The 14,800-nt window shown below is 51.0% G+C and overlaps 1 protein-coding gene across 1 annotated transcript; it reads left to right on the plus strand.

The window, feature by feature from the left end:
- Window positions 1-8,512: 8,512 nt before the first annotated feature.
- Window positions 8,513-12,646, plus strand: Mex3b (mex-3 RNA binding family member B). The gene is made up of 2 exons (XM_038313945.1): window positions 8,513-9,121; window positions 9,946-12,646. Exons 1-2 carry the CDS (start codon window positions 8,839-8,841, stop codon window positions 11,397-11,399), a joined length of 1,737 nt encoding a protein of 578 aa, XP_038169873.1. The 5' UTR covers window positions 8,513-8,838; the 3' UTR covers window positions 11,400-12,646.
- The last annotated feature ends 2,154 nt before the right edge of the window (window positions 12,647-14,800 follow it).

Consider the following 14,800-nt stretch of genomic DNA (forward strand, 5'->3'; position numbering starts at 1 on the left):
GTAAGAGTATTTCTTATTTTAAAAAGTGAGGAGAACAAGGATGGATGCATGCTTCTAATGCCAGTACTATGGGGCTCAGGCAGGCAGGAGGATCCATGCCATTCTGGGTACATGGTGAGACCCAATATCAACCAACCCGTCAGCCTTTCGCCAGTCAGCCAGCCAGCCAGCCAACCAATCAACCAACCAACCAACCTACCGACCAACCAAAACTGTATGTCATGAGAACAAAGAACCTATCATCATATAGTTAAAGCACTAAAGTGGAGATGAAAGAGTTTTCGCCTTCTTGTCAACACGATGCAGAAAGCCCTCATCCCAGCAGACTATACCCACTCCCTGCTGACAGAAGGACCCAGGCAAGTTATCTGCCTAAGTGAGCACCAGGACTCCTAGTTCAGAGATGAGAAATCCAAAGCCCAGGAACTAAACGACCAGCTGAGAGTCAACAAGTGAAAGAAAAACACCCTCAAAATAGACGAGATTCACCTGTGTACACAATCTACCCGCAAACCTTTCCTGGGTGGATGGGCACACAGGCATGCCTGTGTGTCAGCTGTGAGCTGGGCCACCCACCTGCAGACAAGGCATGGCTTAAGGAAATTTTCTTATCCCAGTGTTTACCTTCCAAGAACATCTACCCTTGTTCTGTCCTGCATAGTTTCTGGGCATTCTTCTCGAATAGTTCCTTTTTCCTTTGATAAAAGAGCTTAATTCAAATAGTTCTTTAGATGCGGCAATGCTCTCCCAACTCCTCCCGTTGTCTACTGTCCTTTCCCCGTTTTCTTGTTTTAAGGCTCTGTTCACTGAGCGCTCGTGGCCACGAGACACACTCTCTCTTATTCTGTTCATTTATTTCTATTACCACTTGACATCTCACTGACATCCCTATCTCTGAGGAATCTCCACAGCTGCCTATCTGAAGAGGGATTGCTATTTCATTATTTCCACTATTATGGTTTTGAGGCTTCGCGATTCTCACTGTGTTTTCCTGGACATAGCTTATTCAGAAGGCCAGCTGGAGTTGAGATGCTGGAATCCAGCCTTAACTCTTCCTAGAAATGTGGATTTGGGAAAGCTGGTTTATAAAGTAATAATAATAATAATAATAATAATAATAATAACACCTACTATATGGATACCATGAGAGTTAAATAATAAAGGGTTTGCTTTATATAAATTTATATAAATTGATTATTTTTTCCTTTTGTCCTCCATGGTAAGTGCACCAGGATGGTGTCTGTTCCATCACTACACACAAGGTGTGCATTGAAAGCAGGTAAAATGCCCCCAGGGACATTTTCTTCATCCAGAGGCAATCAGGTGCCACAGTGGGAAGGCAGAACTGGGAGGGAGTCCCAGACGCTTCTTTCTCAAGTCCTACAAGATCCTTCCTTTTCCTCTTTTCCACTCCCTAGATCCAGGGGCAATTCCTTCAGCAACCACCTTTAACTCCCAGCAACATTAACCAGGAATCTACCTCAGGGCCAAGTAAGGGACAGGGGAGATGTTCACCCTGCCATTATTTCCTTAAACAATAAAGCAAGAAAATGTCACTGAAAGCCTTGGATTCTGGCTTTGTACTCTGGCCCCACAATGAAGAAGCCTTTATTTAACTTCAGACTGATAGTGCCCGACACTGGCTTTCAGGTGAGGACTCTTGACATCCCAAGTCTGGCCTCCCACACATTTCACCTGTTTCACAGGTAGGACTCCAACATGAGAGTCTGGGAAAGGCAGCATCTGCTGCAAAGGCTGGAATTCTGGAGTCCTACCCTCTGTGTAGGAGGAAGAAGGTCATACCTTAGTGCTGAGGACTGTGTACTCCGGCTCCTGGAATCCTGGTTTCTTTGACAGATCTTCTTTTTCTTCTTCCTTTCAGGCATTCAGAATGTTGATTGCTGACTATTAACCAGGCGACATTAAACCTTAGAAGTCAAGCTACACAACAGGCTGATATAATACACGTTCTGAAAAGTTACCTCTCTACTCTCGTAATTCCAACAGCTTTAATAAATGGCCTTTAGATAACTTTTTTATTAAAGACAAATGAAAATAGAGTCTTCTCTCATACAGTACATCCCAACCACAGTTTCCCCTCTCTCCACTTGCCCAGCTGTTCCCAATCTCCCCCATCCCTCTCCATCCACCCCACCACCACCTGGCCATCTCCCTTCAGAAAAGAGCAGGCCTCCAGGAGACAATAATCAAACACAGCAAAGCAAAATACAGTCAGGCAAGGCAAAAGTCTGAAGCTGGACAAAGCAACCCAGCAGGAGGAAGAGTCCTAGGAGCAGGCAAGAGAGTCAGAGCCACGCCTGCTCCCATCATTAGGGGTCCCACAAAAACACCAAGCTGGCAGCCACATCACATAGAGGGCCTGCTGGAGCCCCACGCGGGCCCTGCGGTTGCTGCTCCAGTTCTCTGGGAGCCTGCGTGTGCCCTGCATAGTTGTCTCCGTGGACCATGTTTTTGTGTCCTCCATTCCCTCTGACTCCTACAATCTTTCTGCTCCCTCTTCCCTAGGATTCCCCAAGCTCCAGGCGGTAGGAGGTTGGGGGAGGCTGATGGGGACTTCTGAGTTAGACTCTCTCTCCTCACATTATCTGGCTGTGGGTTTCTGCATCCACTCCCATCTACTGCCAGTGAAAGCCTCTCTGATATGACTGGATAAGGCACAGACCTACGAGTATAGCAGAATATCATGAAGAATCATTTCATCATCATCATCATCATCATCATCATCATCATCATCATCATCATCATCATTATTATTACTTTTGCCAGTGGTGTTTGGGTCTACTCTAGTCTCTGGGCAATCCAGTCTCTGGTTCCTGGCCATCCAGACACTGTAACTGTAGGGCATGGGGTCCTTCTTGTGGAGTGGGCCTTGAGTTCAATCAGTCATTGCTTGGCCACTCCCACAAGTTCTGTGCCACCATGACTCCAGTATGTCTAGCAGGTAGGATAAATTGTATGTAGGTCAAACCATTTGTGGCTGGGTTGGTGTCTAGGTTTCTCTTTTGGTAGCCTGCAGTGTACACCTTCCCGCACCAAAGAGACTAGGCTTTAGGGGTGAAGGCTTCATGCAGACACCAGCTTGACCTCTCTGTGTTCAACGAGCTGTGTGGAATTATCCTTGGCAATGGGGCCCGGCTATCAGTTTGTGGAGAGCTGTGTGGGACCCCAAAACCATTCCCTGTGGCAAGAACAGGGATGACTGTTGTTGTTGTTGTTGTTGTTTTTTGTTTCTTAGCACTATTTAAAAGTGAAAAGTACATTTTGCACCCTGAGTGTGTGTATGTGTGTAGTAAGCACTTGTCTGTGTGTGCCTGTGGAAGCCATAGGTCCACCTGGGGTGTCCTTCCTCAATTACGCTCCACTTAATTTTTAATCTCTTGAGATTAGGGTCTCTCATTGAACCTGGAGCCTGCCACTGGTGCCAGTCTGATGGGCCAGCTGGTCCCTTGGGTCTGCCTGTCTCTGCCCTCCAAGGGCTTTTAGCAATGTGCTACCAAGCCAGGTGTGTTCTATAGTTGCTGTGGTTCTGAACTCCTCTGGTCCTCATGGCTGAACCAACCATACTTTGTTTACAAAGCCTTCTCTACAGATCCTAGATATTATTGGGAAAGCTAATTGATGAAAGATGTACATTCAGGTCTTAAGAAACCCACACACGGAGGGAAGGAGGTGAAAATTTGTAATAATAATAATTAATAATAATAATAAAAGAAAAAACGACAAAAAAGAAACCCCAACACACAAAGAAAAATTGTTTTCATTAAAAAAAAGAAACATTAAGATTTTGAGGCACTTTTATTGCTTATTCTGTTTCTAAGGCTTACTGCTCAATCACACAGTTGAACACAGGCACACACAAACACGGACACACATTCCTTCATGTTGTTTATGTTCAGTCAGCATATGGAGAGGATTTCCTACACTATTAAAGCATTTCAGTAAATAGATACACATTGCATGAACTCCGCGTCGCTGACACGTTAACGAGGCAGAGACAATGGAAAACTAAAAGAACAAAGAGCCTTCAAATCCCGGCCCACTTGTGATCTTTATGACCCAGGGTGGGATGTGGGGCTGTAACTATCTCCAAGTTCTAACTGAGGACCCATGGCTCAGAGACAGGAAGGAACTTAGGCTTGGTCAAGATCACAGGATCCGATGCCACTTACCAGCTATGTGGCCTTGGGGCCAATAGTTTTTCTAAGATGTGTTGGTCCTGAAGCTTACTTCATCATAGTTGTTCTCCTTAAGAAAATGAAGAAAAACCTCAGTGTTGAAAACGTGACTAAAACGCACAATCCCGTAAAAAAAAAAAAAAATGGCTAGGACTTCTCTCAGCATCTTGGGAAGATACTGTGCGGGACCAGTCCCTACAGTAAAGGTTCATGGACTTGGAAGGGAATCTGACTCTGTTGGGATAAGGTACTTAGGTAATTTCCATCTATAAAATGGGTACATGCAGAGTCTTTGACTCAGGGAAATTATAAGAATTAAAACTTACACTATATTGGAAGGCATTTATAAACTGTCTGGCACATCATACGTGGGTAATAAATATTATCTGTGATTACTAAACATTGCCCAAAGTCATGTTGTGGCTGGAGTCATTTGGACTGTTTCCTAGAGACTGAATTATTCATGTATGTACTTAAGGAAATTATGCCTTCAAGGCGTATTCTGCCTGGCTCACTCATTCACCTAATAAGCAGGTATTGGGTTCCTAAGTAGATGCTACACACCGCAACACTCTGGTCTCTATAAATTCTCGCATTTCCTTCACTGAAGCAAAACACACTTATCCCCTCCTCTGTGAAGTCCTCCCAGGACCCAAGGTGGACTCAGTATTTTGCACATTTGGACTATCTTATGTGCCTGGTCTGCACCAGAACAATGGCTCCGGAAAGAGTCTTTTCCCCAGCCACTATCCTGCCCGTTTTTTGTCACAATGTGAGCCTCCTTTCTTTCACACGGAGATTTGAATTCCTCCTGCCACCTCTTCAGTGTGAAAGATGTGTATAAAATAGCTTTGGAGACCTCAGGCTGTCTTATTGCTACTCTTGTTTGCTTTCGGGAGAAAACCTGAGCCTTTCATATCTTACTTATAGCAACTGAAATGCTCACTGCCAGACCAAACCCTGCCACACTTTTCTCTCGTAGAAATAAAAAACGTAATACGTCCACACGCAGAAGTCCTAGGGGAATGTGGCCCGTATCAGGAAAAGGATAAGCTCTGGGGTCCAACAGGAGCCTCGAACAATCTAACAGAAACTATGGGATTAGCGGATGTATTTAAAACCAGAAGTAGGCCTGGCATGTGGTGCTGATGACCTATAAGACATCAACGGAAAATGAAATTTTCTGAGTTATGCCTATAAAAATATTCAAGGGTCTGAAAACACTCCGGTGCTTCACTGTGTCGTGCTGCATGCGAGCAGAGCGGGGCGGTGGCTGAGGGAAAGGCAGCATCTTGTCATCCACAGAATTCCCTTTGTCCTGTTCTGTTTGGTTAAGACAGCCCACTGGAAGCTGGATCCCGGCCTCTTCGCAGTCAACGCGGAAGTCCAGCTGGGCACGGAGGCTGGATTTGTCAGAGGTTACAATGTCCGTCACACAGGTCACCCTCTAGTACCCTCAGGAACGGATTCACTGCCGCTTCTCCAGAACCCCAACCTTCACGGGTTTCCCGAGACAGCCCCCAGTCTGGACCACCTGGACCTGTCAAGACTGGTCATGAATTCCCGAGGTCAGCCTTTCCACTTTCCTTTCATGGGCGGGGGGGCGTGTGATGTCGGCCACCGTTCACAGTTACAAGCAAGTGTGGCTCCCGCTTTCATCCAGCAGGGAAGAGTGACATTAAACATGTCACCTTGGCGAAGCATTGCATTCACCTTCCCGCTAATGAGCCAGAGTCCCCGGGGACTTCTGTGAAGAGCCAAATCCTCCAAATTTTCAGAAGTAACTCATCTGCAATCTTATTACAAGCAGGTTCCAGGGGAATAGAATTACGGCAGGCCAGCAAAAATCTATGGACAAGCTCCCTGCTGCCAGTATCCTGAGGGACCTTCCACCCCACTCACAGGCACACCGTCATAGTCTATTTTTTTGTTTGTTTTTTAAAGGAACCCTAGTGGACCCCAAACGGAGACTAACATGTTTGTTGGCAAGGTGAAAACGGGCGCTCCCTAACTGCCCCTTTTTGTTGACTGTTACAAATCAGGGTCTCACGCTGTAGCCCAGACTAGTCCCAAACTCACTATACAGCCCAGGCTGGCCAGGAACTGGTTGAAAACCCCCTGCTTCAGCCTCTCAAGGGATGGGACGACAGGCTTCTAGGTCAGGTTCTCTTTTGCTTCCTGCCCTCGTGCACGCCTCTTCTATCACTCTTTCCAGGCAGAGCCATTTTGCTACAGAACTCAGTCTAGGCAAGGGTCCCCAAGTACACTCTTTCCTCATTCCCAAACCAATTTGACACTTGAGTTCTTAGGGAAGACTTCCGTACTGGAGTTCCAGGTCCGCGGACTCTACACCACCATCTTCTTACATCCTCTCCCCTCCCGACGCCGCGCGCCCCTCATGGAACTGCTCCTTTGAAGAAAAACACAGCCAGCTTGGGGGAAGCTGACGTAAACATCCTGAGGAAATAGCCACAGTAAAGCGGCTCCTCAGCCTCATTTCCCTAAGGAAATAATCAGCACCTCAGCCCCGAGACAGCTCCAGGTGAGCCTGTAAACTCAGGTCACCGCAGCGCGCTTAGAAGTACGTACGGGAGCTTGCAGTACTGTCTAAAGTCTATTGTCAGGTTTCATGTTCAAAACCACCCAGGCTTTGTGCAGGGGAGGTATTGTGGATAAAAGCCGGAGTCCAGGGCACCCCATTCCCTTTGTAGGTCCCTTGGATCCGCCCTGGGTCTCCGGGGGCGGGGCGGGGAGAACTCTCCAGTAAGCCGGTCTGCGGCGTAGACAAGTGGTCTTGGGGTTCTCGGCAGGCGTCCCTCCCGCCGAACCTTGGCAGGATTAGGAAAACCCCGGACTACTGGCCAAACAGCCCGAGACAGGGCGCAGGGGCGCGGATAAACAGGCGGGCTCCCGGAACAAAGAAGGGAGAAGCGGACGCGCGCTGAGCCCGAAGGGGCGTCCTCCCCCATCCCTCCCCGGAGGAAGGAAGATGCGCGGAGGCCTGAACCCCGCCCCGGCCCGCCCCTCAGAACCTCCTTTCTTCTTGCTTGCGATCTGAGGCCGTCGGTGGAGGAGCCGGGAGGGGGCGCAGTTCGCCGCGATCTCCCGCTAGTCCCGTCCTACCTTACCTCCGCCGCCACCCCCAACCCGGGAAGCGCACAAAGAGCGCGGGACTCGAGCACAACCCTTCCCGGCCGAGCCCGGCTGGGCGGAGGGCGGGGCCAGCGCGCTCTAGGCTCCTCGCAGGCACTGCGCATGCCTGGCCGAGGGGAGGGGAGGGGAGGGGAGGAGAGGGGAGGGGCGGGACCGGGAGCGGCGGGCGCGCACGCCCGCACCAGCCGCTGGCTCTGTAAGGTTGGCGACCAGGCAGTGGCCGCGCTGCGCTCGTGCGCGTCTGGGACCCTGCGGGGTCTCAGTCCGCGCGCCAGGCGTGTGCGGGACCCGGGTGCAGAGCATTCCAGAGGTCACCGGTGGCGGTGCGGGTCAGGCCCCCGCGGCAGCCGGCTTCTGGTTTTGGCATCCGCTCCTCCTTCGGGGCCACTTGGGCGAAGTGCTACCCCGGGGGACCGAAATGTGGGCGCGCGCGCGAGTGGCAATGTGGGCGGGCGTGTCTTTTGTGTCGCGTGCGCTCCCGCGCAGGTGGGCAGCTCGAGTCCAGCAGTCACTATACCATGGGGCTCAGGACCTCGAGCTCTGGTTTCCGCGTCCTAATGTCGGGCCGCCCTCTTGTACAAATAGCATACCGTCCACCTAGTGGTAGCGCCGGCTCCGGAGATGCTTTATTTGGGGGCAGTAACGGGACTTTCGAAAGACCGCTGTTTGGAGCCTGGCCGCTGGCATTACAGTTGGGCGCCTTTTCTTTTCAGCCAGGAGAGGGGAAAGACTAGGGGACAGCAGTTGTCCTCGGCTGATAGGTACACATAAATGTCCCAAGCCAGCCAGTCCCGCATTAGACAACAAAGAGAGGCGTTCGCGGCGGCGGGGGAGGGGCGCGGCCGGGAGGAGGCCGGGGCGGGCTGCGGAGAGCTCGATGGGGGTGGCGCTGGCTCTCCGCTCGCCCAACCCCGGCCTCCGCCCGCCCCCGGCCAGGCGCGCGCCAATCGCCTCCCCCAGCGATAGTGTCAGTAGCATTGTAGTGTCAGCTCCCGCCGGTGACGTTGCGCCTCCCTCGTCCCCCTCCGGAGCCGTCTGGCTGCAGAGGCTCAGTCAAGAGGCGGGTAGGAGAGGAGGAAAAAGCGCTGAGTGAGGGCGGGCGGGAGGGAGGGAGGGAGGGAGTGGAGGAGCCGGGGAGGGGCTCCTTAAAGAAACGCTGCTGTCGCTCGCCTGCTCGCTTTGCGCTCGGCATTGTGGCCAGCCAGCCGGGCACTCGGGGGGCACGCGCGGCCGCCGCTCGAGCTCTGCCCCCACCCCAACCGCCAGCAGATCTGGGGTGGGGACCCAGGCGGGGGCTCTTGCAGCCACTGCCCGGTGCGGACTGCGCGCAGCGACCCACTCCTCTCGGAGCCGAGAAACGAGCCACGGAGCCCTCCGCAGCCGACCGGCCTCCCCGCCCCTGACCACCCTCTTCCCGGCTGCCTTTGTGGCTGCAGCTTCTGGCTGCCGAGCGGAGAGCCGGCTGGGGCGCGGCGTGCACGGCGGAGCAATGCCCAGCTCGCTGTTTGCAGACCTGGAGCGCAACGGCAGCGGCGGCGGCGGGGGAGGCGGCGGCGGCGGAGGCGGAGGCGGCGGTGGCAGCGGCGGGGGAGAGACTCTGGATGACCAAAGAGCCCTGCAGCTTGCGCTCGATCAGCTCTCACTGTTGGGGCTGGACAGTGACGAGGGCGCCTCTCTGTACGACAGCGAGCCCCGCAAGAAGAGCGTGAACATGACCGAGTGCGTGCCGGTACCCAGTTCCGAACACGTCGCGGAGATCGTAGGGCGACAAGGTGGGTCCGGCAGGGATGGGGACTGAAGGGGTGTGTAGGATCTCGGGCCGCCGCCTCACTGTGAGGGCGGGTGCAAGATCTCGAGCTGTGGCGCGGGGGAGCCTTGAGGAGAGAGGAAGAGCCGCGCGCTGGGGCCGGCGCACCAGACAAAGAAAGTGCAGGCAGGCTGCCCTCCACGCCGGCGCCAGCGCCGCGGCAGGATGTACTTTCTCCTGCTAAAATCCCTGCCTTCTCCTCTAACGCTCCAGACTTAGTCCACCCTAGGAAAGATAATTTAAATATAAGATACTGGGGGAGAGGGGTCTCTGGTGGTCCTTTGGGAAGGGGGAGGAGGGGAGAGCGTCCGATGGGAGGAGGATTCAGGATTTCTGCTAAGAGGAATGGATTGGAGTCCAGAGAAGGAACAATGGGTCCCAGGACTGCCATCCCCTCAACCCCACCCCAAGCGCTCCAGCGCTTAGGAATTGCGGCTTCCCGGGAACCCCTTGGTATCTTCAAGGCAGTCAGCGCGCCCATTTGGTTCCCAGAAGCATCTCCCCAGATGACTTTTCTGGGGTTCTGGGGCTTAGCTTGGGGCGACTGCAGTCACTGGGGGAGGGCCAGGCAGCCAATGGGCTGTTCCTCGAGCGTTTCGCGGGTGGAACCCGCGGTCCAGCTCCTGGCGCGGTTCGGGGTCAGCTAGGGAGACGCCCCCTTTCTCCTGTCGCGTGTTCTGCTGTCCAGCTGCCTTGGGCGCGGGCTGTCCCAGGTCTCCGCGGTTACCCCGGGATAATGGGCGTGTCTGTCTCTCTCTCCTACTCCCTCCCTTGCACCCTGGCTCCCAGGTTGTAAAATCAAAGCTTTGAGGGCGAAGACCAACACTTATATCAAGACCCCAGTTCGCGGGGAGGAGCCTGTCTTTGTTGTGACGGGCAGGAAGGAGGATGTGGCCATGGCTCGGAGGGAGATCATCTCCGCCGCGGAGCACTTCTCCATGATCCGAGCCTCTCGTAACAAGAACACAGCCCTCAACGGCGCTGTTCCCGGGCCGCCCAACCTGCCAGGACAGACCACTATCCAAGTGAGGGTGCCATATCGCGTGGTGGGGCTCGTGGTGGGGCCGAAGGGAGCCACGATCAAGCGCATTCAACAGCAGACCCACACATATATTGTGACACCCAGCCGGGACAAGGAGCCCGTGTTCGAGGTGACTGGGATGCCAGAAAACGTGGATCGCGCTCGAGAGGAGATCGAGGCTCACATTGCGCTGCGCACCGGTGGCATCATCGAGCTGACAGATGAGAACGACTTCCATGCCAATGGCACAGACGTGGGCTTTGATCTACATCACGGGTCCGGCGGGTCCGGCCCCGGCAGCCTCTGGAGCAAACCCACCCCAAGCATTACTCCCACCCCTGGCCGCAAGCCCTTCTCCAGCTATCGCAATGACAGCTCCAGCTCGCTTGGCAGCGCATCTACAGACTCTTACTTCGGTGGTGGAACCAGCGGCAGCGCCGCTGCCACTTCACGCCTGGCGGACTACAGCCCTCCCAGCCCTGCGCTCAGCTTTGCCCACAATGGAAACAACAACAATAACGGCAATGGTTACACCTACACAGCGGGGGAAGCCTCGGTGCCTTCCCCGGATGGTGGTCCTGAGCTTCAGCCTGCTTTCGACCCAGCTCCCGCCCCACCACCTGGGACACCCCTTCTCTGGGCCCAGTTCGAGCGGTCACCTGGAGGTGGATCTGCAGCCCCAGTTTCCTCTTCCTGCTCTTCCTCGGCATCTTCATCTGCCTCGTCGTCCTCGGTGGTCTTTCCCGGGGGTGGCGCCAACAGCACACCCTCCAATGCCAACCTGGGGCTGCTGGTGCACCGCCGGCTGCACCCGGGCACCAGCTGCCCGCGCCTGTCTCCACCCTTACACATGGCCCCAGGGGCGGGAGAGCACCACCTGGCTCGGCGGGTGCGCAGCGACCCGGGCGGTGGTGGTCTGGCCTACGCGGCCTATGCTAATGGGCTTGGGGCACAGCTCCCCGGTCTGCCTTCGTCGGACACTTCAGGCTCCTCCTCGTCCTCCAGCTCCTCCTCCAGCTCTTCCTCCTCTTCCTCGGGGCTGCGGCGCAAGGGCAGCCGCGACTGCTCTGTGTGCTTCGAGAGCGAAGTGATCGCCGCGCTGGTGCCCTGTGGCCACAACCTCTTCTGCATGGAGTGTGCCAACCGCATTTGTGAGAAAAGTGAGCCCGAGTGTCCCGTCTGCCACACCGCGGTCACTCAGGCCATCCGCATCTTTTCCTGAAGGCAGTGCGCGCGTGCGTGCACTGTGCAGGGAAGGAGGGTCCCCTCCCTAGACCCTCATTCCCTAGGGCCTACCTGCCCAGACGCCTCTGGTGCCCGCCTCTTTCCACCTCACTCTCCTCACTCTCAGAGATCCCAGAGGAGCTTGGAAAGCTGTAGTATCCGCTCATTTTTAAAATGTCATTTTTAAACAAAGGAACTTGCCAGGATCTCTGCATCAGGAGTACTGTAGCCTGGGAAGCCTCCGACCACCTGAATTGCATGCTCTATAAATAATAGGAACGGCGACATTCTAGTAACGATAGTTTTTACACTGTACTTAATAGGAAGCTTCCAAAAGAAGAAAACCCCACAAGTTTTCCATTTTCTTGAAGTAGGAGAAAAATGAACAGTAATTATGAAGATGATTAATAATTGTGCTATGGGATGTGTGGACTGTTTCGTGTGTTTCACTTTGTGGGTGGGTTCCTACAGCGCTCGTTCTAGAACAGAAGTGGATCTGGATCCTTTTTGAATGTTCACGGAAGGGCCAGGAGTTCTGTGCAGCCAGGACCCTGCAGCTTTATTAAAGTCAAAACTGTAACATATCTCTTATATATTAAAAAAAAACCTTTAAAAGTTTTAAAGAGAAATTGCATTAATACAGATTGAAGTATTTTATTCTTTTTTTGACTTGAAAAATTATATTTCATATTGCAAAGATGTTTACAAGTATTTTAATTTAAGTTCAGTGAACTTTTTTGTAGCTGGGTTAAATCTTTTTATTTTTAGTATGGCCTTATGGCAAAGAACACTGTATTATTTTAATAATCACACAATTGTGACGGATTACAAACCATAAAATGTATAACGTTTTGAGCAGTATTCTGTTGGGATGGAGATTTTATAGGTTCAGACAAAATCTTCTAGATCTGCTTCACCCAGCATATTTTCTATTCAGTGATATAAAGCATATTTTATTCTATATTATTACAAAAACGGAAATGTATAAACGTGTCAAGAGGAACAGCTGGCGCTTTCTAACATTTGTACAAATAGAATTCAGTGCAAATTACAGACACTCTGTTGCACCGCTATAGTTTTAGTGTTTCTATTTTAATACATTTGTTTACCACCTGTTTATGTATATGTAGGTGACGTTACTTGAGCTTAAATGTACTTTACTGAGCAAAGTTTAAAAAAAAACAAAGTATATTTTATTTTATGATAAAGGGCCTTTAACCTCATGGTCAAATACTAATATTATATTTGCTGAGACAAGATTTGAAATTGTATCAAGAGTTTTATTTTTCTGACATTTAAAGTTCTACATAATAAAGGTAAACCTAAGTAATGGTGCTACTTCATTTTTTAAGTATTTCTATATAAATAAAACATTGAAGAAAAAAGCAGTGTTGTGTGGTGACTTGATTCTTTCTTTTTTAAAGCCTCTTGGGGTGTAATGTTGAAAAGAAGCATTTTTTAAGTGACAGGTTGAAATGCACAGCTTCCAAATATATCATGAAGTTTGTCAATAGAGCAGACTCCAGAGAGGGGTAGGGTTTGGTTGGGTGGATGGCCACAGGTGACAGGTTTATTTGTTTGTTTTTTAATTGCAAACAATTTACTAAACCAAGACCAATTTCTCCATTAGCCATACATAGCTGACATTGCTTAGGGACCATGATATTTTGGGGATATTCAGAACATGGTCCGTTTATTCTTAAATTAGGAGACAAAGGGAAATGAAGTATTCAAAAGAAACATTTACAGTTTCAGCCCACAAAAACCTGTTATATTTACCCAAGAGTATTAAGAAAAAATATAAAACACAAAGCTTAACAATTTGAATATTGGCATCACAGAGCTCAGGGAAGTAATAGCGTTCAGCTTGAGGCCCTCCAGGCATGGGAGTGGGGTGTGCAGGAGGGAGGGGGGCTAGGGTGGGTGGGTGGTGTTCAGGGATCCTTCTGTTGGCTTACTGGGAGAAGTAAGTCTTGCTGAGGGCCTGCTCTTCAAGAAGGAAGGGCTGGAAGCTCTTCTTGCTAAGGGCCTAGCTGGATTTTAGCTTGGGCCTTATCAGGCTTCTTTGGGGTCAGGCTAATTGGTGTTGACAGACTGCAAGTGTTAACTGTTTGTTGTTGCCTGAGGAAAGTTTGTTTTGGGTAGCAGCTCCACCTCTCCCCTTGCCCTGGGCTCTGTCACGGGAGGGGCAGCTAGTTTTACTTCTGAACACCATTTCCTAAAGAACATTGAGGAATGACCAGACCTTGCCCTGGGGAATATCCAGCCCACTCCCTGACTGACTGGGCCACCCCGGGAAAATTTGGAGTGGGAATTGGTGGGCCCATGGTCTAATCTTAACAGGTGAAGAGAAAGCTGTGATGTATTGATTGTTCCTCTTGGCCCCTTGTGTTGACATTTTGTTGTTAGGAGATGGAGCCAGTGCTTCCTCAGTTCCTGGTCTACTAGGTCTAAATGATGAGATGGACACTCCTTCCGGTGGAAGGAGAGAAAGGAGTGGCCCTGCTTAGAGAATTTCTGGCCTTCTACTCTGGAAAGTTCCAGGCTCTGTTTACCTCTTTGCTTCTCCCTCAGGGCAGGATTTAACCTAGACCTGGCAAGGACGTTGTCAGACCTCAGCCCCCTTCGTTTAGCTGTCTGGAAATGCCTAGAACAGAACGCAAATTCTTTACGCATTTATAGTCTTTAGTATTTTAACTTTGACTTTCGGCTTTAACACAATGAGTTCAGACGTCTTGATCACTTCCCACTCTTGGTTCATGTACTGTTTATTTACTTAGGTCCCTTTTACTGGTGCTATAAACTTTATTGTAAAAGACTTGGAAATAAAAAAATCTCCTGCCAAAATTCACTGGACCTAAAGTCTATACAAGACAAGAGACTACTTTATAGTTAGAACAGGCCTTAGGGACAGAACTCAAACAAGTTGAATTTGAGGCTATCTACTTGGGTGGCATGCATGTCTTTGTTGTTTCTGGTGCATATGTACGTGTGTGTGTGTATGTGTGCGCGCGTGCGTGCATGTGCACACGTGTCTATGTATACATGTGTGTATGTGTTTGCACATATCTGTGTACATGCATGTATGTGTATGCGTGTGTACATGTACATGTGTGTATGTGTATGCATGTGTACGTGTACATGCGTGTACATGCACGTGTAGAGCCTCAAACCCTCTCTACCTTATTTTTTCTGATTCAAGGTCTCACTGAATCTGGGGGCCAAGGAAAGTTCTTGCTTCATCAGCTGCCCCTCAAACCCCAGAGATTTCATGGTCTCTGCCTCTCCAGTACTGAGATTATGTTAACAACGTGCATTTTATGTGGATGCAGGGATCTGAACTCAGGTTCTCTCCTGTACTGCAAGCACTTTGCTGATTGAGCTCTCTCCCTGGCCCCT

Source organism: Arvicola amphibius, chromosome 12 (genome assembly GCF_903992535.2).
Source record: "Arvicola amphibius chromosome 12, mArvAmp1.2, whole genome shotgun sequence".
NCBI lineage: Eukaryota > Metazoa > Chordata > Mammalia > Rodentia > Cricetidae > Arvicola > Arvicola amphibius.

Excerpts from the sequence above, each read along its gene's own strand:
- Mex3b (XM_038313945.1), top strand. The coding sequence starts at position 8,839 with ATGCCCAGCTCGCTGTTTGCAGACCTGGAGCGCAACGGCAGCGGCGGC. Across the intron at positions 9,122-9,945 it reads GGAGATCGTAGGGCGACAAG|GTTGTAAAATCAAAGCTTTG; the intron begins GTGGGTCCGGCA and ends CCTGGCTCCCAG.